Here is a 22,143-nt window from a genome sequence, read left to right as displayed (position 1 = left end):
CCGTGTATCTGCAAGTTGCAGAGACCAGCTGATTTCCATCTACTGCTTTTGATTACAAGGCAGTTGCACAGGCAAACTGTCTCCAAACAATCACAGTCTGATCTGGACTGCAGTCACTCTCAGGCTGATTTGTGAAAGTTTGCAATTAATTACTGTCTGATTTATAAATGCAGAGTGTCGACATGTTGGCTCTGAGTAGGTCTGTGCCAGTGAGCATAACTCATCTGCAGCGCGTCTTTTTGTAATGAGGGACTCGACGCAACTGGTTGCCAACTGTCTGTACTGTGGTTATACTCCAATTTAAAAGCAAGATTGTTAAGCACCTGTTTTATGTTGCAGTTAAATAACCGTCCTGCAGTAACTACATCAATACTTATGGAGGGTCTGAATTTAATTGGTTAATATGAATGTCAATTTCTGCCTATGTAGACGGCACTAGATTTGCGATTTTCACTTATTTATCAGTTAATTGCAGCGTTATCACAAACCGATTGTATGAAATTGCTGTTTGACCCCATTCAGTTGCAGACTGACTCTGTCTTATTGCTGTTTTATTGTCATCTCAATGCATCAAAGTTGCTTTGAAAATGAAACTGGCTGCGAGTGGTCACAGATCTGGTCCCCGTCTTCAACGCAATCATGAGGAAATGAGGTTGCAACTTCACTCCACACAGTTGCAGGAATTTTAGTCATGTCACCATCTCCATCCTCCGTCTTCCCTGTTTTGTTTTTCTTTTAATATTTTTTTCAGCACAACCTTATTACAAACCACTGATACCCACATTTTGTCTACATAAAACTTCTCAAAGCACATTCTCATCGTTATCTTCATCCCACCACTTGTATCCAACATTTTGGGTAAATTTTATAGAATTAAAAAACTGAGTAGTGTGACTCACTGCATTCTTGATTGTCAGTACAGTGGCAGATGAAATGCACTCAGTGGACCTCTTTCCACTTGTATTCTATATTATAAGTCACTCTGAGTAAGAACATCTGCTAAATACTAAAATAAGTGTTTAGTAGGCCTATCAGAGAGTTCCACTCCAGGCAGTGCTGTATTTGAAGAGAGAAGGACTCCAAGTATGTTGAGAGTCTCTTTGCTTATCCCTCTCAGCAACTGGTTAGTGTGGTGCTTGAATATTAATGATGTCTAAACCCAAAAGCTTGCGTTGACTGTGACCTAGCCATACCGTCTCTCTCACCCTCTCATGCACATTTATGCATGCACACAAATGCGTTGTGTGTGTGCATACTTTCCTAAAATGTGAAGATCTTTCCCGTGGGGACTAGTGGATGAGGAGGGCTGAGGTGTTGATTACTGCAGTGCTTGACAGTCAAGTGTACATGTCTGTGATTTTGTGTGTGTGTGTGTGTGTGTGTGTGTGTGTAGGAAGCCAGCAGGTTAAAGAGAGGGGTAGCCAGCTAACACCCCCCTAATACTCCTTCTCAGCTGCCGAAGACGTCAAGTGTAAAATTGCGCACTCTTTGAAACGCACTCCATCGAAACCGAGGAGATCACACTTCCACGTGCACCCACTCACACGCGTGCACACACAGCTTTGGGAAACAAGTTTGAGAAAAAAGACAAGTTTGGTTTTGCAAACTTGTAGATTGCAAATAGACTGCAAACTCAACAATGGTTTGAGTTTGAGACATCACAGTACTCTTAAAATACAACTACAAAAACAGCCGCGCCACACATGTTAACAAACGTCGATACAGAATTACCCACAGAGCGTCAAAAAATGACAAATAATAACTTTAGTAAATAATCTTATTTTACCATCAACTGTGAAAGCTGTTAAACTCAGCAAACTAATTTGGCAAATTTGAGCATCTCTGCGGGGTTTATAAATGAGACCCAATAATGTGATTGATTTTTTCATGACATTTGACGTCTTTTATTCTCTCCTTTTCTTCCAGCAACAAAGGCGTCTAGACCTGTTAACCATCACCAACTCTGGTAGGTGCCTGAATTTCTGTGCTTGGATTTCATTGTCACCCACAATCCAACCACCGCAGGACAAAAAACACAACACTAAAAGCACTCTCTGATGCACACTCAGTATTTTATCTGTTTCATAATCTGGTTTGATATTGACTTTTCCCAAAAAAAAAAAAAACAACATAATAAAGCAAATATATTTCGCTCTTACCCCATTATAACTGCTTAAATGGTTACTGCTTGAACAGCTGGGCAGTTGAAACGCAGCGATAAAACTGTTTGTGTTGTCAAAAACTGTGTTGCAGAACCACTGCTGATTTGATGGCTGCTTGTCAGTTATTTGAGCGTGTGTTAAGGGATCCTGTCTCATGGTGTGATGACTTAAATGTCCAGTAACTAAAGCTTTCCACCTTGGGATTAAATGGAAGTCATGATGATGTAGTGAGAGCAGTCATAAGTGCAAGCATGTTCCCTAAACAGATCTTCAGAGTATATAGAAGCATGTTTGTGTGTGTGTGTGTGTGTTTTGTCATTTTGAATGTCTAGCAGAATCGTTTAACATGTTTTATTGTTCAAAAATTATATTCTCTCTCTCTCTATCTAAAATACTGCATTCTCTTTAAAGCCCCCATCACGAAAAGCACCGTCTTTGATTTTTCAGCTCGCACAGAGAAAACAAGACCAAAAAAACACTGGTTATGCACCACAACCAGAGATGGGCAGTAGCGTTACTGTAATCCGATTACTTTTTTCAAGTAACGAGTAAAGTAAGGGATTACTATTGCAAAACGGTAATTAGATTACTGTTACTTTCCCGTAGGAACGCTGCGTTACTGCGTTACTAAAACCGTGATTTTTTTTACGAGAATGTCTCATGACAGTGACGTAAGCGAGTGCGACGTTCATGACAACAGCTGTGTGCAGATCAACAATGGATCATATATCGAGTGCGGGAGAGAGTATGAGCGTGCAGCGTTTAAAGCGTGGAAGTACTGACCTTACTTTGAGTTTGATTCCATAAAAAGTGACAAAAACATTAGTGTCCGTTGTGGTGGGAAGAAAACTTCTTTTTACAGCGAAACAAACCCCTAAACTTCAGAGCAAGCACCGAGTAGCTACGACGTAATGGGAAACTCACAGAGAAACTCGCGGATTTTTCCACTGACCGCTGCGGCACACCTGCACCAGGGTAAACCTCCGCCTACCCCACTCCTGCTTTACAGGTGAAAATAGAGCAACAGGACTGCTAGACCAAAGGACTTTATTTATTTTCTGCTGTATTTTACTTGCATCTATTTGAAAGAGTGAGTGTAAACACACACACAAAAAAAATTATGTGCTGGAATGTGCAGAAAATAGGTTTAAATATTAAACAAATTTCTTCCAGTCAGAGAATGTTGCATATAATTAAATTTTTGCTTGATGCATAAAGTTAAAAGATTAAAACTAATAAAAGAAGTTTTAAAAAGAGACTTTTTCATTTGATTACATTTTGTATGATGGATTATGCAGAAAAAGTAGAATTTATGCTGAAAGATCTATCACTTTATCACCTATTCAGGTTGTAAATCGTGTTTTTAAAAAGTAACTAAGTAACTAAGTAATTAATTACTTTTGAAAATAAGTAATCAGTAAAGTAACGGGATTACTTTTTTGGGGAAGTAATCAGTAATTAGTAACTGATTACTTTTAACAAGTAACTTGACCAACACTGACCACAACCCAAGGTCCTGAATATAATGACAACCTTAGAAAAGATGCCAGTTACTAACATTTGAAGCACAATCAGATCCAGAGCAACAGACTTCTGCAGAAGTTTCTACATAGTTACAACTTATATTTGGATGTGTAATGTCAGAAAAATAAAAAACTCAGGTAAGTTATGTTGCACTGAAGCATAAAATGTGACCCACACCCGTTCCTTCTTTACTGGTCTCTTCTCCAAGTTTATACAGTGTCTGTATGCCACCCAGTATTATGACATTTATTAGTAATAATAATGTAACAGGAAACAAATCTAAGCAGGATATGAGTCATACAAATCCATCCTTCCATTCTCTTCCAATTATCTTTATCAGGGTAGCAGGGGGCCTGGAACTTATCCCAGTTACCATGGGGTGAGACGCGGGGTACACGCTGGACAGCTCACCAGTCAGAGGCAGGGCTAAAACAGAGAGACAGACAACCATTCGCACTCACAATCACACCAGTTATCTTAACCCCATTAATTAGTGGAGTCTGTCAATCTTATCTCCTGACTTGCGTACAAGACCCACTCCACCCTTTTCCAGCTGAGAATCACTGTATAACAAATGTATATGTAATAAACTAAAATCCTAAATCTGATGAGTGAAACAGTGTCCATCAAAATGCTGCAGAAATAGACAGTTTGCAGACATCTTGCCTGCTCACTTTTCACCTTGCTTCTTTACAGCTTTCTGTCTTCCTCTGTTCACACTTCTGCTTTGCCCATACCTGAGACATTTTAAACATAGAGTTAGAAGAAACAGCTCTGGTGAGTAATAAAAGTGGCAGACTGAGAGGCAGTGGGAAATACTCTGTGTATGTTGCATGTTTAGGTTGTCTTGTATATCCCTGTAACTCTGGTTAACGTCTAAAATCCTTGCAGAAGCACAACTACAATGATTTGTGCTCATTCTCATGCACTCCTCCTCCTCCTCCTCAGTCCACATCACTGAACCAAACATGCACAAATCCTGCTACAACATCGCAGATTGTATTGGCGCTGATAATAAACAGACAACCAGGAGCAAACAACTTTAAAATACAAACGTTTTTAATATATTCATTATGTAAATGCTGATTTTCATTCAATAGTAGCTTTTAAAACCGAGTAGGTGAAAAACAGGATTTTTGTTGTTCATCTGAAAATTTCAGCATCTTATAAGAATTTAACATTTTCTGTCAGTTTCTCTTTGAGAGGATAATTTGTCTGTGAACAGTTTGTCGGTGGATTTCGTCTCCTTTTCAGCTGACACGAGGCTCATAATGTGCGTACGTTTTCTGCAAACTAGTTGGAATTACATCCACCATGTAGCTCAAACTCATAACATGTGGTTATGCACACATATGGTGCTCCAAGTTTGACTCGATGTGGAAACGTATCACGAAGTAGTTGCGATGTTAGAAATGTATGCCAGTCTCTCAGAAAGGCAGCTGTGTGAACAAGGGATTTACTCAGATGGAGAGCAACGGGGGAAAAAATTCAAAAAACGGGGGAGGAGAAACAGATGGTGACGGCACGAGAATACAGAGACCCATATGTCTAAGGTATCTGGATGATCTAATATGCTTTGATTAGAATAATGCATATGTGAAGCTCATGGAGACCCGGTTAATTTAGCAGGTTTGCTTTGCAGCTGTTGCTCAGGCCTTGAGTTTAGGCGCAACCCACCCATGGCTTCCACTGTTTGACAGAGAGCAGCCGCACAGAAAGAAAAGGTGGGGAAGTTGAGGAAGAGTGTAAGAAAGATTTTAGAGGAAGGCATCACGCGCCGTCCGGACATCGAATGTTTAGAGCTGAGATGTGATATATCACATCAAAAACACATTTGATTAAATGCAGCGCTAGACGCTGTCAGCATATTTGCAAATGCATTTCTTCATCCCACTATTGCGTCTCAAAAGGATGTATACATTTCCATGTACATTAGTTTGTAGTGAATGACTGTAGCCCGCTTTGAAGAATATCAGAGCAAGATAGGTAAGGAAAAACTGTCTTGGAATATATTTTTCATGGATGGTTTATGATTTACCTCAGTTTGTGCAAAAAAGAGAGAAGCATTGATTCTTCAACATTGTCGTCCTCTTTCATCTTCAGTAAACGCTGGTCATTTCAGGTCGTCTTCTTGTCTCTTCTGCCTTTTGAGCACAGCTATCGACAGGCTTTAGTCAGGCCCCTGAAAGAATTCTGGTTAACTGTTTTGTTTGTGTACGCTTTTGGTCAGAGGTGAAAAGGATCTTCAGCTTGTGTTGTTAAGAAACATAGAACAGCTTCTCGAAGCATGTTGTTACCTTCAAATATCACCTCTAAGAATGGGAAGATGTTTGCACAGTGGCTTTCTCTCTGTCTTTTTGTCCTAATGATAACAATGTTTGTGTTACTACCGTGGGTGAAAGTGAGCAAAAACAACAGCGTTTTTAAAGGGAAGCACTGCTCAGCGAGTGACGTTTGATAGCCTAAATCTTTAATCCTCAGGTGTGATGTCCTTATGTTAACTGCGGTGGATCTTATCTGGTTAACCAGGTATCTGGTGTCAAAAAACTAAATTGTAGTACAATCATTGTAATCATTCTAATAGTATGACGATGATAGGCTGTTTAGTGTAAGCTATACTTGTTATTTAGCACTATTGTTGTCCAGTTGGAGTCCATGTTGGACTGGTGCAGAGCAGACAGTGGTCTTCATGGCCACTCTCAGGGCCCCAGTATAACCGCTGCTTTGATTGCTTCGCCCTCACCACAGCTCTTGTACTAGCGCCTACGGCACAAGAAGTCAAAACAGGAGGGTTTTTTTGTTTTCCAGAAAGTCTCATCTTTCCAAACTGTTGGAACGCCTTCCACTGTATAATCTTTGAATCTCTGACTTCCTGTACTGATATGTCATTGAAATGGTGAAAAAAAAGTCAGTTGTACACTTGTGTCTTAAACTTGGATGTGGCTACAGCATGTGTGCTTCTCGAGAGGTGCGCAACCTGATGAACTGCCACCAGAGTGATGTCACTTTGTCGTATTGTGCTATTCACCAGGGGGAGGACGTTGAGCATAATGGGGCCTTTGGATTATCAAACTGTAGAGCAGGCCGTGGTGATGAGGGGGAGAATAATGTGGTCGCAAATTTTGAAGCCATCCTGATAACCTTCTCCCACCAACGATGTGGAGATCCAATCCTTTTAGATCCAATTAAAATCAAGACACTCAAAAAAATGCTCTGGAAAAGAGTCGAATTCTTGGAACAGAGTTTAATACACTGAATCATATGAACAGCAGGAAAAATACATACAGACATTTAGCAAGAGAATTACATAGCAGAAAGCAAGCAAAGCAAAACCCCGGGGTGTACAGCCTTAAGCACAGACAGCAGAGCAACACAGAGACAGACAGGAAGCAGCAGCAGGAGGAAAAGAAGGTGCTGGGGGTGTCCTCTGGTCCCCTAATATAGGGACCAGTATCCCCGCCCCCTGCTGCTGGGTAACTTTCCCACACGCCCAAACACAGCTGCAGGGGTCAGGTAGCGGCCAAGGTCTTGGCCAAAGGCCAGTCAGGACTCCGGCTACCCCTTGCTCTGGCTTATCACAATAGGTCATGACACGGTCAAAGGTCACACATTAATCCTAATTATTAAATCTTATGATATTTTATTGTGATGTGTTCAGGATCTCTGTTACAATGTTACTGTTTTGGTTGTGCTACATGAAAGATGTTGAGTGTGTATTAGGGAAGGTTAGTTAGCGGAGAGTAAATTATTCAGGAGAACTCTCAACAGCATTAACTGCCCTGTTACTGTAAAACCTTAATAAACCTCGGTGAAGCAAAATGTCTTGTGCCTAAGACTCTACATGAAAGTTAAAATATATATATGTTCAGTGCACATAGATATATAGTGTATATAGTTACATAGTTATACATATCACACAAAAATCCACTACAATAACCATGTGAAAAATGTGAATAAAACAAAAGTTAATTAGTGAAATTGAATTGATGATATGCACCTTTTTTTAATAGTTAAATTCAACACAGATCCTTTTTTTATTGTTAATGTTTGATAAAAACTGTCAACTTTTTTTCTTCTTCTGGAGTTGGACGTGTCAGAAAAAGTGTGAAAACCGCTGAGTGAGATCAACGGTAGCAGCTGTCGGTTTAAATTTAGGCTGATGATGCTGTTTAGTTTCACTTGTCGAATCCTGCATTCACACTGGCTAAGGGCAGGAACACAGTTATGATAGCACACATACAGTAACATCTGTTTACATCTCGTTACATTAAATGGTCTAAATGAACAAAGAGTAGTAAACCTAAGAAACACAAAGAAAATAACTTTACTACATGATTTAGTTTGAAGTGTTTCTTTGCACCGTGCTGCACCGTGGCCACCTCTTTCTGTTTCACATTCTGAGATCTGTTCAGAGATTTGTATCATCGTTCTTGCAATGATCACGGTCAGTAACCCTATTTGTGCTCGGGTATGACTCAGCAGACCTTTGTATCATAAATAGATATGAGTGAGTCACAGCACTCTCATGACCAAACATTTCCTACCTGTTTGGGTAATTGTGCTATCATAGCTCTTAGCTTCTGAAAGTCAAAATGGAAACTTTATTTCCATAGAAGCGTAATGGAAATGTCCATTAGTGATTTTTTTAGGGCTTGGATATTGCTGATTACTCATGTGTGAAATCAGGGACAAATTTTGGTCTTTATTTTCTTTGGTTCCTTCAGAGAGCAGAACAGCTTTCTACTGTTTTGGAAGTGCAAACATTAACAAAGCATAAAAAAAGAGAAACCCCAAAGTTAATACAAAGCACAAGAATAAATTCAGATGAACAGAGGAGCACAACGGACGAAGGAAAAGAGGAAGACGCTAAGTAATCAAGATGCTCAGCAAGACAGGAAGTAAGAATAATGGATTGGATTTATATAGCGCTTTTTCAAGGCACCCAAAGCGCTTTCCAATGCCACTATTAATTCACACACTGGTGGAGGCAAGCCACGGTTGGGCAGACTGACAGAAGCGAGGCTGCCATATCGCGCCATCGGCCCCTCTGGCCAACACCAGTAGGCGGTAGGGTAAAGTGTCTTGCCCAAGGACACAACGACCAGGACAGAGAGCCCGGGGATCGAACCGGCGACCTTCCGGTTACAGATACGCTACGCTGAGAACCCCCTGAGCCACAGTCGCCCATCAAGTAAATACCAAAACAAGAAGATCCACACTAACTAAACATGATACAGGGACAGTAGGAAACAGGAGCACAAAGAAGAAATGCAAACATGGAAACACTGGGGAGACTAGAGTAATAATAAAATCAAGAAGGCAAAGTCATGAAACAAAAGTCCAGGAATGTGACAATTTTTTTCTTCTTCTGATCTGTTGCATAGAAGAAGGTAACAGTCCTTTATTTTCTTTCGTTTCTTCTATTGCAATCTAATTCGGTTACTGCATCAAGGCGCTATCAGTTAACAGGCAGAGTTGTAAACTACTACACTTTGGAGCCGGCATGTGACACAAATCCCTTTGGGGTTGGATTAGGAAGCGCATCCAGAGTAAAAGTCTGGGATGTCAAACATGTGGCTCCACATATTTAAAAGCTTTAACACAATTTCATTTTTTTGATTTGTTTACCACTATGCAGCTTAAAGTTTTAGTTCTACACGACGGCCTAAAGGTCTGCACCAGATAGCACTGCCTAATAACTGCTGGGCAACGTGTTTGTTTTTTTACAGCTATAAAATGTTTTGTGTTGCTACATAGTTAATCTAAGGCGATAACGAGGTGTCCTGTTAAAATGACACTTGCTTATTTAATTTACATTAAAGCTGCTTGAAACTCGCCACCTCCTTCTTAGCTCTAGCTTACAGTAATGTGCACAGCAGGAGTGCCTTCCTTCAGGGTTTAGTCTACACCCACAGAGGGACCCTCTACAGACTGAAATAGCTTTCAATTATTTCTTACTGAAAGGATTCCTTCTCTGACCAGTGTAGAGCTCAGTGTGCTGTGCAAATTAATGCAGGTCATTATTCAGGTTGTTGTTATGAGTGGCCTTGAAGGGAAGTCTATTATATCCTTAACTTGGCAGACATATTTTATCATGCCCTGCTGCTTATTACTATTCACAGTAGGTGAGCAGATGTGCACATTTACACACACAGACGCACACACCGTGGCTGTGGTGAAGGTTATTATGATGGCTGTATGAAGAGCAAGTGAAGCTTTCAGATGAGTGATTCTGATAGGGAAACACAGGCAGGACACTCTCTCCTTCCCCCTGCAGATTAAAGGAGTTTCCGCTCCTTTGCTCCTTTGCTCCTCGTCCACCAACCACCTGCCTCCCTGTTTGCCGTTGACGCTTCGTCCTCTGCTCATTTGACTTAACGGCACTCGTAATCTGCATCGATTTATTAGTAATCTTATTTTATCACAGTGGCATTGTTGTGAAACATTTGCCCGTTCTTTCTGCATCCTTTTCCTCCTTTCCTTGTGCTTTTATTTACTTTGCCTCATCTTGCTTCATAGCGTGAAGAGGAGGAATCACAGGGTATAAATAAACTAATAGTCTCAAGTGGCTTCATAACGTACTGTGTGTAAAGGAAAAGAAAAAAGAAAAGATTTGATGAGGATTCTGCCCCTGCCGCTCTGTTAGCTTCTGTCTCTAATGATGTTCATTAGCCACTCTGAAGAGTGACTCACACTAAAACACATATTCACACATAATAAATAAATCTAACAGAGAGCTAAAGTGACACCGCAGCTTCCAGGTTTTGTCCCGAAAGTAAGAAAATCTCATTCAAAGCGCCTCTGACGGCATGTTCATATATTTACATGAATAATAGATTTTTTTTAAATGATCTAATATAGTAGATTCAATATTTATGTCTGCACTGGGCTTCAATAAACACTCCTTCTTATTCTGGAAGCCCCCAAAATGATGTTAGCATACTACACGTCACAGCCCGACAGAGCGGAGGAGTTGCAGCCGTTCTTTTTAGACCCTGGAGATTAACACTAAAAAGTTTCAGTAATCAAAGTTCCTTCTCTACAACTCTTTTAGTGGAGCTTTATGCCTTTCTGTGCTCACAAAGAAATCCTCCTTAACTTGTGGATGACGTGGCGTCTTGCAGACCACTGCAAGAAATGCTGACTGAGAGATTGTATTGATTAGTGAATAGCTCGTTAGTCGTTTCTGAGGCTACCCTGGCAAAAGCCAGCTTGAGTATATATATATATATATATATATATATATATATATATATATATATATATTATATATATATATATATATATATATATTAGGGGTGTAACGATACACAAAATTCACGGTTCGGTTCGATACTTTGGTGTCACGGTTTGATATTTTTTCAATACAAAAAAAATGTTCATGCCTTTTTAATTTGTCATTTATTAAAATTATAAATATATATTTTAACTCAAAAGTACAGTTTTTAAATGTAATGTTGCTGAAACAACAAAGTAATAAAAAAGATAAATCTATCTGATCGAGAAATCACTCATCTTTGGAAAAGAGAGTTTATTACAGAGAAATGGCTCTTTCCAAAATAAAAGCTATACTATACGCTTCTTCTGGGCTATATTCTCAGCAGCATATTAAACATATCAGGTCCCCATAAGGAGAATCATGTGCTAACGGCTGTCTAAATGACTCGGCTAAAGTTTGTAGCTTGCGTGCTTGTTGTTTTTGTCTGCTTCCACTTGTCTTTGCACTAGGATGATGTCGGCGTAAATGTGCAGTCATATTCATTGTGTTCCCACTAGTGCTGTCAGCATTAATCTCGTTGAAATGACGTTAACGCCACAACACGGCAAATCTCCGTTAACGAGCTACCACGGATCGCCCCGTGCGTGGGGCTGGACGGCCAACACGTTAACGAGCTAACTGCGCTAACGCACTAGTTCCCACCAATGTAATTGAGCATTGCTGTGCACATCCGACATACTGTTTTACTTTTGTCCATGACGCGCTTACCTTCAGGGTCATACTTCACATGAAAACCAAAATAGTTCCAAACGCCAGATCTGAATGAGGGTGGGGGAGGTTCAATTTGCCATGTTGCAAGGAGAGCTTAACTTCTGTCTCGCTAGCTTGCCCTGCGCTCAGTGAATCTGCGTTCGACTACTCCGCCTAGGCTGCACTGTCGAGCTCAGATCCACTGAGCGCTCAACACAGACAGCATCATCAGAAGGAAAGTTGATAAAATAAATTTAAAAATTTGTATTGTTCGATACATATGCGTACCGAACCGAAAGCACTGTATCGAACGGTTCAATATCGATACGAGTATCGTTGCACGCCACATATATATATATATATATATATATATATATATATATATATATATATATATATATATATATATATATATATATATACACACTGTATATGGTATATTCAGGTCCTATACAGATATTTAGGAAAGCCAAAACAAAACACTCAGTATCTGATCCCTCCATCTTTCTCATTTCACACACACTCCCACACACAGACCCACTCAAACCTCACTCGGCCTTCTTTAATTGGACACTTGAGCGGCGCACGACTGCATCTGGCTCCTGTTGAACACAGCCTGACATTTCAGACTGCTGACCTTTCCAGCCCCGCCACAACTAAATAATGATTAGTCCTGGCAACTGTTCCACCACAGCAGCAGCCAGGTACGCACACACACATTAACGCATAATGCACGCACACACGAACAGGCGCAAGAGCAAACAACAGCAGCAACACCTGCATTGTCTTTTAACAGTGAGAAAATGGGGTGCAGGCATTGATTTGAGAGGCCATTGTCATTCTTTTGGCTTATCGATTAGATTGTCCTTTTCCATATCTGCAGTCAGCACCCAATAATGTGTTGTTCTAAATTAACTCTGCTTGCCTCTGTTTAGTTTCTCCTTTCCCCTTTATGCACTCTCAGCATTACAGTGGAAAAAAGGTCAATCATATTCATGAGATCTGGGCCGATTTGAGAGGAGGGTGTCTGAGTGCGTGCGCGTTCTCGTGCGCACACTTTTGGGTTTGTGCACAGAAGCGTGCAGCGTGTGTGTCTAACGCAATGAGGCAGCGTGGAGATAATAGGCAGTTCTCAGATCTCTCTTCTGACTTTCTTTTCTTTCAGTCTATCACTTCTCCCTTTGTATCTCCATTTTCCTGCTGTTTCTGTCAGAACAGAATAGAAATGTTCTTCATTAGAGTCCGTCTTTTTACAGATATTCTTTGTGTTCTGTGCTTTGCTTTCACCAGACGAAACCACAGTATATATCTCTTAGGTCAAAGGTCACATTTTGAACACTGAGTGTGTGAATCTTTCATTACAGATATGTATAGCTACAGGTCGAATATTGTAGCGTGGTATGCATATGGTGTGTAGTATTAAAATTCGAAATATTATTGCATCTTGGTTAAAGAGGCACATCATTTTTTACCCTTCAGTCGTGAAAGGCCGATGGGGTACCGTCGTCACCCGGCTGGGCGGACGCCATCCAAACAAGGCGACGTAGGGGTTTCAAATTGGTACCACAGATGTGGCTGCTAAAAATCTTGGAAAAGTTTGAATCTCAGTGACCTCGACCTAAAGGTCAGGGTCAAAGGTCAAGTTTTATGAAAATCTTGTCAATGCGATAACTCGAGAAGGAAGTGACCCAGGATTCTCAAATTGATACCGTAGTTGTGTCTATTAAAAATCTCAGACGAGTTTGAATCTCGGTGACCTCGACCTGAAGGTCAGAGTAAGTTTTCTGAAAATTCTGTGAATGCAATGACTTGAGAACAAGGTGATACGATGGGTGTGTTTATTAGGAGGCTGACGAGTAGCGCTGGCGGTTGCTAGTATTAACTTTGTTGTTTAGATAATATGTAAAGGACCTAGAGCACGGAGGACAAACTCATTTGATTATCTTGCTCTTAAGTAAACCAGTGAAACTCATCTTTCTGTCAATAATGTCTTAACATAAGAGCTGTGTGAACATTATGTCTCTGTTTTTATACATAATAAATAATTAAATGCTGCTGTAATAACTTAACAAAGTCTGTCAAAGAAATTACACAAAATGTCTTCTTTTTTTTTAATTTTGCTTGTTTGTTTTTGTTTTTTAACTGTTGACTTACTTTTAAAAAATCCAACATTAGTGAAAAAACAACTCATTTAATTATTTTACTATTACTTAATTATGTTGATGTAGTATGAATATCCATGTGGGAGATTTTTGTCAGTAGGAAAATGCTCTAAAATGTATTAAAAATACAGTTTATGCCCTCCTTCACATTTCCCAAAGCTGTCCAGTGGGCCGGATTGTAGTCTGCGCTCGGCTGATTCGGGCCCCCGGCCCTTATGTTTGACACCCCTAACTTAGAGGATTCAAACTAATTCATCTTAAACCAATTTCAGACACAAAGCTGCTTCTTTTTCCTACATGTCAAGTTATAAAGCCCTGAAGATTGCACATAACAAAAGAAAAGTTGATTCTGTAACTTACTGTTAATGTAGGTTATCCTGCTATGAACTGCAGAATAAACATTATATCCTTTAAACAGGAGGAAATGAATGAATGAATGAGAACTTCAGGTCTTTGAATTATATGTATAAAGTATTCAATATTACAGAGCCGTAGGAAAAAAGTGCTGAATGTTGACAAACTGTTAATTGTTGCCATCGTTGACTTGGTTCTCTACAGTTCTAAGGTGGAAATGCTCAGCCATGTAACTCACTGCTTCTTTTGCTTACAAAAAACATGAACAGGTTAAAAACGTAACCTATAAATTCCCTGTATTGTTTTCCACAGACACGTCTCAGTATTTGACTAACGCTTCAGAAAACACCAGAACACGTTGTCGGTTTCTTTGAACTAAACCGTCTCCTGCACGAGTTTGGGGTCAGCAAAGTATTTTTTCTCTCATTTGTACCATACAGCAGCCTGACTTTCTTCTTTATTGAACAGATAAAAGTCTCTGACCAGACCAATGCAGTGATGTATTGTGAAGTCATGTCCTTGTTGAGGTGGTTCATTTAGTTTGAATCTGATGTACTTTTCATGGCCTTCATGAAAATGGCATCTGTTGAGTTGAGCCACAGTATTAGTCTCCAAAGACTGTCTCTAAAACGTGACATCCTTGCTTTGTGAAATACAAAAGAGATTATTATTTTAACTTTATGTTGGTAACATTTCTGATTCACTTTAATGAAAAGATGTTTGTGCCAGAACAGTAATCTTTCCGTCTTTAATCTTGCAGGAAAAATAAAAAAATTAAAGTTAACCCGCTCGTGTGTACCAGTTTCTTTTCGCTCGGCTGTAGACTTTCATCAGCTGATCTTTATCTGTCAGACCAAATTCCCCTTTGAGTTGGGCTCAAACGTAAGAAATCTGCATTTATTTATGACGTTTTTCTTTTCTACTTCCATCTTTTCATAGCCACACATCCTGGAGCTTAGAAGCAACAAAGCAATTACACTTTTGTCTTTAGCACCTTTTAGCCAAGCTCACTCTGTTTCTCTGAAATGTTAATTAGGTCTCCTTTTTTTTTCTCCAGTTGGTAACACTGTTACACTGCGAAGCTATTATGCTGTATGATGTGTTGGTCTAAGTACTTCTGAGCTACTTACACATTGCCGCCCTATCACCTGGTCCACCTACTGTAGTCTGCAGCAGCTTCCGCACTGAGAATAGTCTTTTTTGCTGACTTCAGAGGAGGAAGCAGCATTTCCAGCCAGCCTGGGTTTACTGAGAAAAGGTGAAAAAAGAACCTGCGTGTGACCTCCCGGTTCCTGGTGTACAAACCTGAGCTGATCAAGTGTCTCGATGAGTGCAAGCTTGGCTGACTTTCAGAATGTCAAGCTGCAGAGATTTTGTTTTCAGTGGATTGGAAGTATGATTTTACACCTAGAGAGGAAAGAAAAAGTAGGAAAAAAGAGATTATTTATATTAAAAATACTATCTGGCTTTTGTGTAAATGAGCAGCTGTGAAAACAACACCTCCTATTACTTCCCTAATTTTATTCTTTCTCTGTGAATTTGCATATTTTATCTCCCTCCTCTTTATTATGGGGGACCTATGCTTCCATTTCGATGTGGTTTAAGAAACAAACAGTGAAAGAGATGAAGGACGGGTGGGAGGAAAGAAGAGGGCTGCGCTGGCCGCATCATATTGAGTATTTTCCAGTTGATTTTGTTGAAGGCTTCTCAGCAGCGTACCTAAATAAGCAGCAGCATGCTAATGAATGGAGAACGAGTGTGATAATTTACCAGACAAAGAATGGAGGACTGGGAGAGAGAGGAGCCAGAGGCAGGGAGAGAGTTAGGGGCAGCACGATATTGAAAATATTTTGAAATTGTTTGTCATCAAACAATTATTTAACACCTGTTTCTATATAGCCCATATGCCGGGAGGTTCTTTTTCTCGAGCTTATCCCGATAATGCTCAGAATAAATATTCGCAGTGTTACAAATACAGTAATTTCATGCACTGTTCCCACAGCCAACCATGTGTTTCATGTTTTTGCATACAGAAAACGGGAGAGAGATGGGGGGCTGGGGGTGTAGGGGCTAAACTCGGAGGACACTAAAATGACAACATAGAAGCACAGACTCTGTCCTCTTTCTAAAAGGACGATGTGACGAAGGCAGTAAACAGTCTGCGAGCAGGCTGTGGGCTCTGAGATTATTTCTTTGTCACCAGCAGAGCCACCAGTGTTGCTGAGCACTGCTGTGGAGCAAATCCTCCTAGAGAGGACTGATTGGATTTTTGTTCCAGGGAGCCTTTTGTGTTAGCAGCACAGGGACTAGATAATAGAGGTTGATGCCATTCTGTCTCTGTGTTATGGCTGGTGGAGTGAGTTTTTGCACTCTGTGTGTGTGTGTGTGTCTTTAGAGGACCTTGTCTCTCTAAACAACTACTATATTACTTTTTCCAACTTATTGCAGTTCTCCTTGCTTTAGAGCTTTCAAGATGATAAGTATTCATTTATTTATATATTTACTTTCTTTTTTAATCTATAGTTTTGACTATGACGAGGCATTAAAAGCACCGCGCTGTTAAAGCAGGACATACTGCTGGTATACATACAGTAAACTGCCAAGAGACTCAATGTCTGGTTGAAGGTCATTTTCAGCCCAAGTCCTTCTGTCAGATCTATGTTTGGAGCATGTGGCACAACGGGCGTGTATGTTGAGTCCTGGATGTATAAATAAAAACATAGACATAATTTATTTCTGTAGGGGAGATTCTTTTTTAATTGCCGCTCCAGACACTGAAGTCTTTTCAATCTAGAAAGTTCCTCAGCTCATTATGTCTTTCTGCTGTTCTGTTTGTGTGTGTGTGTGTGTGCGACTTTGTACTGACCTCTGTTGGAGACCAAGGAACTATACAGATAGAGCTTTACTGGCCAATCATAGTCAACAAACCGCTTATAGCAGACATTCAGGAAGGGAATGGTAATGTTTAGGTTGCTCGATAATTCTGCTTCACTCTGTTTCTTTTTTAAAAACATGTTATTTGGAGCAGCACGGTGGCACGGTGGTTAGCGCTGTTGCCGCACAGCAAGAAGGTCCTGAGTTCAATTCCAACATCAGGCCGGGGTCTTTCTGTGTGGAGTCTGCATGTTCTCCCCGTGTTTGCGTGGGTTCCCTCCGGGTACTCCGGCTTCCTCCCACCGTCCAAAGACATGCAGCTTGTGGGGATAGGTTAATTGGATAATCTAAATTACCACTAGGTGTGAATGTGCGAGTGAATGTGAGTGCGAATGGTTGTCTGTCTCTGTGTGTTGGCCCTGCGACAGACTGGCGACCTGTCCAGGGTGTACCCCGCCTCTCGCCCTATAACAGCTGGGATAGGCTCCAGCGCCCCCCGCGACCCTGAAAAGGATAAGCGGAAGCGAATGGATGGATGTTATTTGGAGACTGAATGGTTTTTGTTACAGGAAACATTTTACCGTTTGTACCTGACCTGGTTCCTGCTCGGCGGGCTGACTGTAGTGTGCCTGTGTGTTTCAGGCCTTTCAGCGGGTGGTTGCCAGATTTGTGTTGACTGTTTTCTCATCCATAAAACTAAATGTGTCTCTCAGCACCGGGAGACAAACAGTGTTTCCCATTGTCACATCAGCTGGCATCCTGCATCTGGACAGCATGACATGTGGCTTTCTTTTTCACACTGAAAGCAAGAATCTCAGGAAGTGTGTGTGTGTGTGTGTGTGTCCTGGTTGAAGAACAGAGAAAATGCAATGTTATGCTGTTTGTGTTGTCTTTTTGATGTAGAGGAAAGAATGTTTTGGGAAATATCTGACAGGTAGGCATAAAGTAGGGCCAGCGTAAATGGACACCGCTGCATACATGTACACAGATTTAAATGTGTTTTGTCACCATTATTTTTAACTGAAACAGGTCCATTTGCATTGCAGATTTAGATATAAATTAAGATGTTAATGGAAGCATAGAAGATAAACTCTACTGTCCTTTAGAGACTCACAACTCTTTCAGCTGAAATTAGTGCAAGCTCTTAAAAGAAAGTAATGTGGGGGGAAAATAAGCAGATTGTTGCCTTTTTATATCCTTTTTCAAACACAGCAGCTGCACAACATTAAGCTCAGATTCAGTATTAACCTGCCCAGGTGTACAGTAAGCTACAGTGGAGAGATTTGAGGTCAGTGACCTTGCCTGTCCTTGACTACTGTGTGTGGGTCTGTGGATGGCCAGTTGGTGGTTAAATAAAGGCCGTTAGTTGTCAAAGCTCTTTGGCCCTCATCATGCCCCTGCAACCTCGATCTGATCCCCCAACCATCACCACGGGCCTTCCTTCCCCCCAGTGAGGAGCGGGCTGCTGGTTGGCCCAGGTTTTATCTGCTATTATCTGTCAGATGTTATGCACCCGTGAGCCCGGCTGCCCCCTCTGCATGACGGGCGGCTTTGGTCGCTCATCCAATCCCAGCGGCTCCCCGCTGTCTGTTACAGCTGCAATGAAAAGTTCTCTGGCTGCCACCGTCTCTGTCTGACAGCTGCCCTGGAGGAAAGGGTAAGAGAAGCACAGGGAAGAGGAGGAAAAGGGGGGAAAATACCATTAAGATGAGCTGTATTCCCACAGACCAAAGCCTGCCCACCAGCCATGTGCTGCAGCTCACCTGGCTGCCAGATAAGTGGAGATTAGAGGAGAGGAGAAGGTGGAAAAGGTATTAGAGGCATAAGAAAAATTCTCTCTGAAACCCGGGGACAGCCTTGATACTTTTAGGATTTCTTGTGTCGTGCCTGACATTTGATGCCGACGCAGAAAGGGCACAGAGGCAGACAGCCCATGCTGCTATTACACAGATAGGCCAATCTGCACTCTTTCATATATTTCTGCTTGTTTGTTCCCTGTAGTCTATTGTTCGACTTGTTGCTGCAACTGTATAAATTACAGTTTAGCGAGTTTCCTATCTAGTTAGCAGAGAATAACAGTCTGGTGACACTGGCAGGATCAATGCAGGTCCACAGCAGGAGGCAGAGTGGCCCTAATGAACTGAATTGACTGGTGCTAAAATATGATCAGTATTTCTCTGGTGGTCATTATGTTCCTCGTGAAGAAGATCAATGTCTCCTGGGTGAATCACTGAGTATGCACAGCATGAAGTCGAGGCCTGCACCGATACCATTCTAAATACTTAATGAAGTATTTGTTCACAATAAGCTTTGCCGCCGCATGTGTTTGTGCTCCGCACACGTCTTTCTTATTTCTGTCTCGCTTTCAGTCAAAGGTCTGTTTTTCAGGCCCCGCAGCATTAGTAACTGATGTCCTTGTATGAGACTGCGCTGTTCATTTCATGGGCTATCACTTTTTAAATTGGTGAATGCCTTCTTCATGGTTGATTAGTAATTCATGCAGAGCTAATTAAGAGGCATAATAAGAGAAAGCCTGGTGAGATGATTCAAAGCAAAATAGGAAAATGGTTTTGCCCCGGACAGTAAACAGTTGTGATTGATTGTAGCAGCGCGTTGACCATAAAAGACGTTTATGCCTCTCTGAACCCGTCGTCGTGGAACCGCACATCCATATCTTCATTTTGCTTGGGGCTACCCCCATCTTGGAGTTTATTTCCAGAAAGTTACCTTAATGATCCCTGGCTGCCTAATGCCTGGCATTGTCACTTTGCTGATTGTGGTGTCTGTATGCTGTGGCTGCCGTGCCAACAATCATCACGCACACACCTGTAGCAGCATCTGTCCAACCTGCAGACAGGCACAGGTGTTGCTTTTAGATTGGCTGTCGACGTGCACTAAAGTTACTGCGCACACTTATTTTCCATCTTCTGCTCTTTTTCTCTGCGCATTTGTGTGTCGCACATACAAACGCACACACGCGAGGCTGTAAACTTTAACTGTCCGTCCATCTGTCCGTTCGTCTTTGGGAGCTCTTTATGATTCCAGGCGCAACACTTCATTCATGACGTGTGTGCCCACAGTCTAATTCCATCATCAGCATCATTACTGCTATTATCCCGTGTCTCCCTTTAATGCAGGCTAATGGATGACCAATAAAGATAGATGAGCCTGGCAGTGTGGAGCTAATAGGCAGGACATGATGTCTGGCTTCTGTCCTGACTCGAGTCTTTAGCCGATCAAATTCCCCCACAGATAAAATATTGCTAAAATATTATCTTGAGTTATTTAATGAATCGCTGTAGCTCCAGCTAATTAGCGTGCCAATAGTTTAGGCTAAATCAGAACAGATTTTGTGGGCTTGACTAATCGTTTAAAAAAAGGGAGCATTATAGATTTATTAAATAAATAGCAGCTGTGAATTTATTTTCTAACGGTTAAAACTCAACACACAACAATGAGCACAGAGCATTTCACTTTAAACTGTTTTTATTTAACAGCATCTTCGGTGTGCAGAGGTCATTTCAGACCTAGATTAGAAGGCTCCTCGGCGGTAATAACTTGCAGATATCCTCGGCCCATGTATTTCTGTTTATACATAGAAAGAGAAGTTGCATAATCACATAATTATATATGCTAGAGTTTGTTTATTTTGATAAATATCCCAGCCCCGCTCTTTGTCCTTTGTAGTGATAATTTAAACATATTATTTTGTCCCTCTCCAGTCCTCTTACTCTAATAAATTAGAATATTTACAATTATACAATATTAACTGCTTGGGTGGCTTTGATTTTTTTTTCTTTTGTTCCATATTATTGCAAAATCCAATAGAAATCGTAGAAAAACAGATCATATGTTAAGTAGTAATCAATACTGAAGAAACTTCATAATCAGTCAGCGGTTCATTGGGGTAAAAAAGTGGATTTAGTTTGTAGGTTTTATATAAATTGCACATGCCATCCTTACAGACTAAACTTATGGTATAAATACTATGTTATCATATTTAGTTTTGAATGAAATATTTGTACGTAAAAATGCATTATAGCAAGCAGTTTAATTTTTTCAAGGAGCTAAAAAATCTGTAAAGCTGATTAGAGATACCACAGATAATTCAACAATGCAGAGCAATGATAGAGAAGTGGAAGACCAGTGAACATAAAAGAGACTATGTCCCTTCAATTTCACTGTGTTCATAGGTGCAGTGAAGTGAAAAATATTTGCCCCCTTCTTGGTTTATTTTTGTGCATATTTGTCACACTTATGCTTATTTTCTTTAATATTGTTGAATCATGAACACTGATATTAACTGAGGCAAGCAAGGGCCTTCTTTAGATGTAGTTCTGGGTTCTTTTGTGACCTCATGGATGAGTCGTCAAGTAATTTTCATTCACCGCTGTTTCAAATGTCCTCGATTTGTCGGTAACTGCTTTCACCGTGGTTCTCTGAATTCCCCAAACCCTAGAAATGTCTTCGTAACCCTTCCAGACTGATGGATTTCAGTGACTTTGTTTCTGATCTCTTCTTCTGTTTCTTTATTGGGGCGACCGTGGCGCTGGGCGTTGGGAAGCGCATCTGTAACCGGAAGGTTGCCGGTTCGATCCCCGGGCTCTCTGTCCTGGTCGTTGTGTCATTGGGCAAGACACTTTACCTACCGCCTACTGGTGTTGGCCAGAGGTGCCGATGGCGCGATATGGCAGCCTCGCTTCTGTCAGTCTGTGGCTACACCTGTAGCTGCCTCCACCAGTGTGTGAATGTGAGAGTGAATGAATAATGGAATTGTAAAGTGCTTTGGGTGCCTTGAAAAGCGCTATATAAATCCAATCCATTATTATTCTTTAGATCCTGGCACGATTTGTTTCTAATCACGATTCGATTAGTCAAGTTCATTTTGTCAGACAGGTTATATTTAAGGGATTTCTTGATTCAACATGTGTTGAAGTAATCAGACTATTGAAGGTGAAATCAGCTTTCAAAAAAGTGTGGTTACACTTTACACTGCATTCAGTCATTCACCCATTCACACACTGGTGATGGCAGCTACATTGTAGCCACAGCCACCCTGGGGCGCACTGACAGAGGCGAGGCTGCCGGACACTGGCGC

At 40.9% G+C, this 22,143-nt stretch overlaps 1 protein-coding gene across 3 annotated transcripts in view; it reads left to right on the top strand.

Annotated features, from left to right (window-relative positions):
* The window catches only part of agbl4 (AGBL carboxypeptidase 4), a 370,527-nt gene that overhangs the window by 246,457 nt on the left and 101,927 nt on the right, over positions 1–22,143 (top strand). For all 3 annotated transcript variants that reach the window (XM_085151358.1, XM_085151353.1, XM_085151357.1), the window contains exon 6: positions 1,927–1,966. In XM_085151358.1, coding sequence (XP_085007484.1) covers positions 1,927–1,966 — 40 coding nt within the window. The remainder of the gene's footprint in view (positions 1–1,926; positions 1,967–22,143) is intronic.

The sequence above is a fragment of the Neolamprologus multifasciatus genome, chromosome 23, assembly GCF_963576455.1.
Source record: "Neolamprologus multifasciatus chromosome 23, fNeoMul1.2, whole genome shotgun sequence".
In the NCBI taxonomy this organism is placed as follows: Eukaryota; Metazoa; Chordata; class Actinopteri; order Cichliformes; family Cichlidae; genus Neolamprologus; species Neolamprologus multifasciatus.
This window is presented reverse-complemented; position numbering and strand designations above follow the sequence as displayed.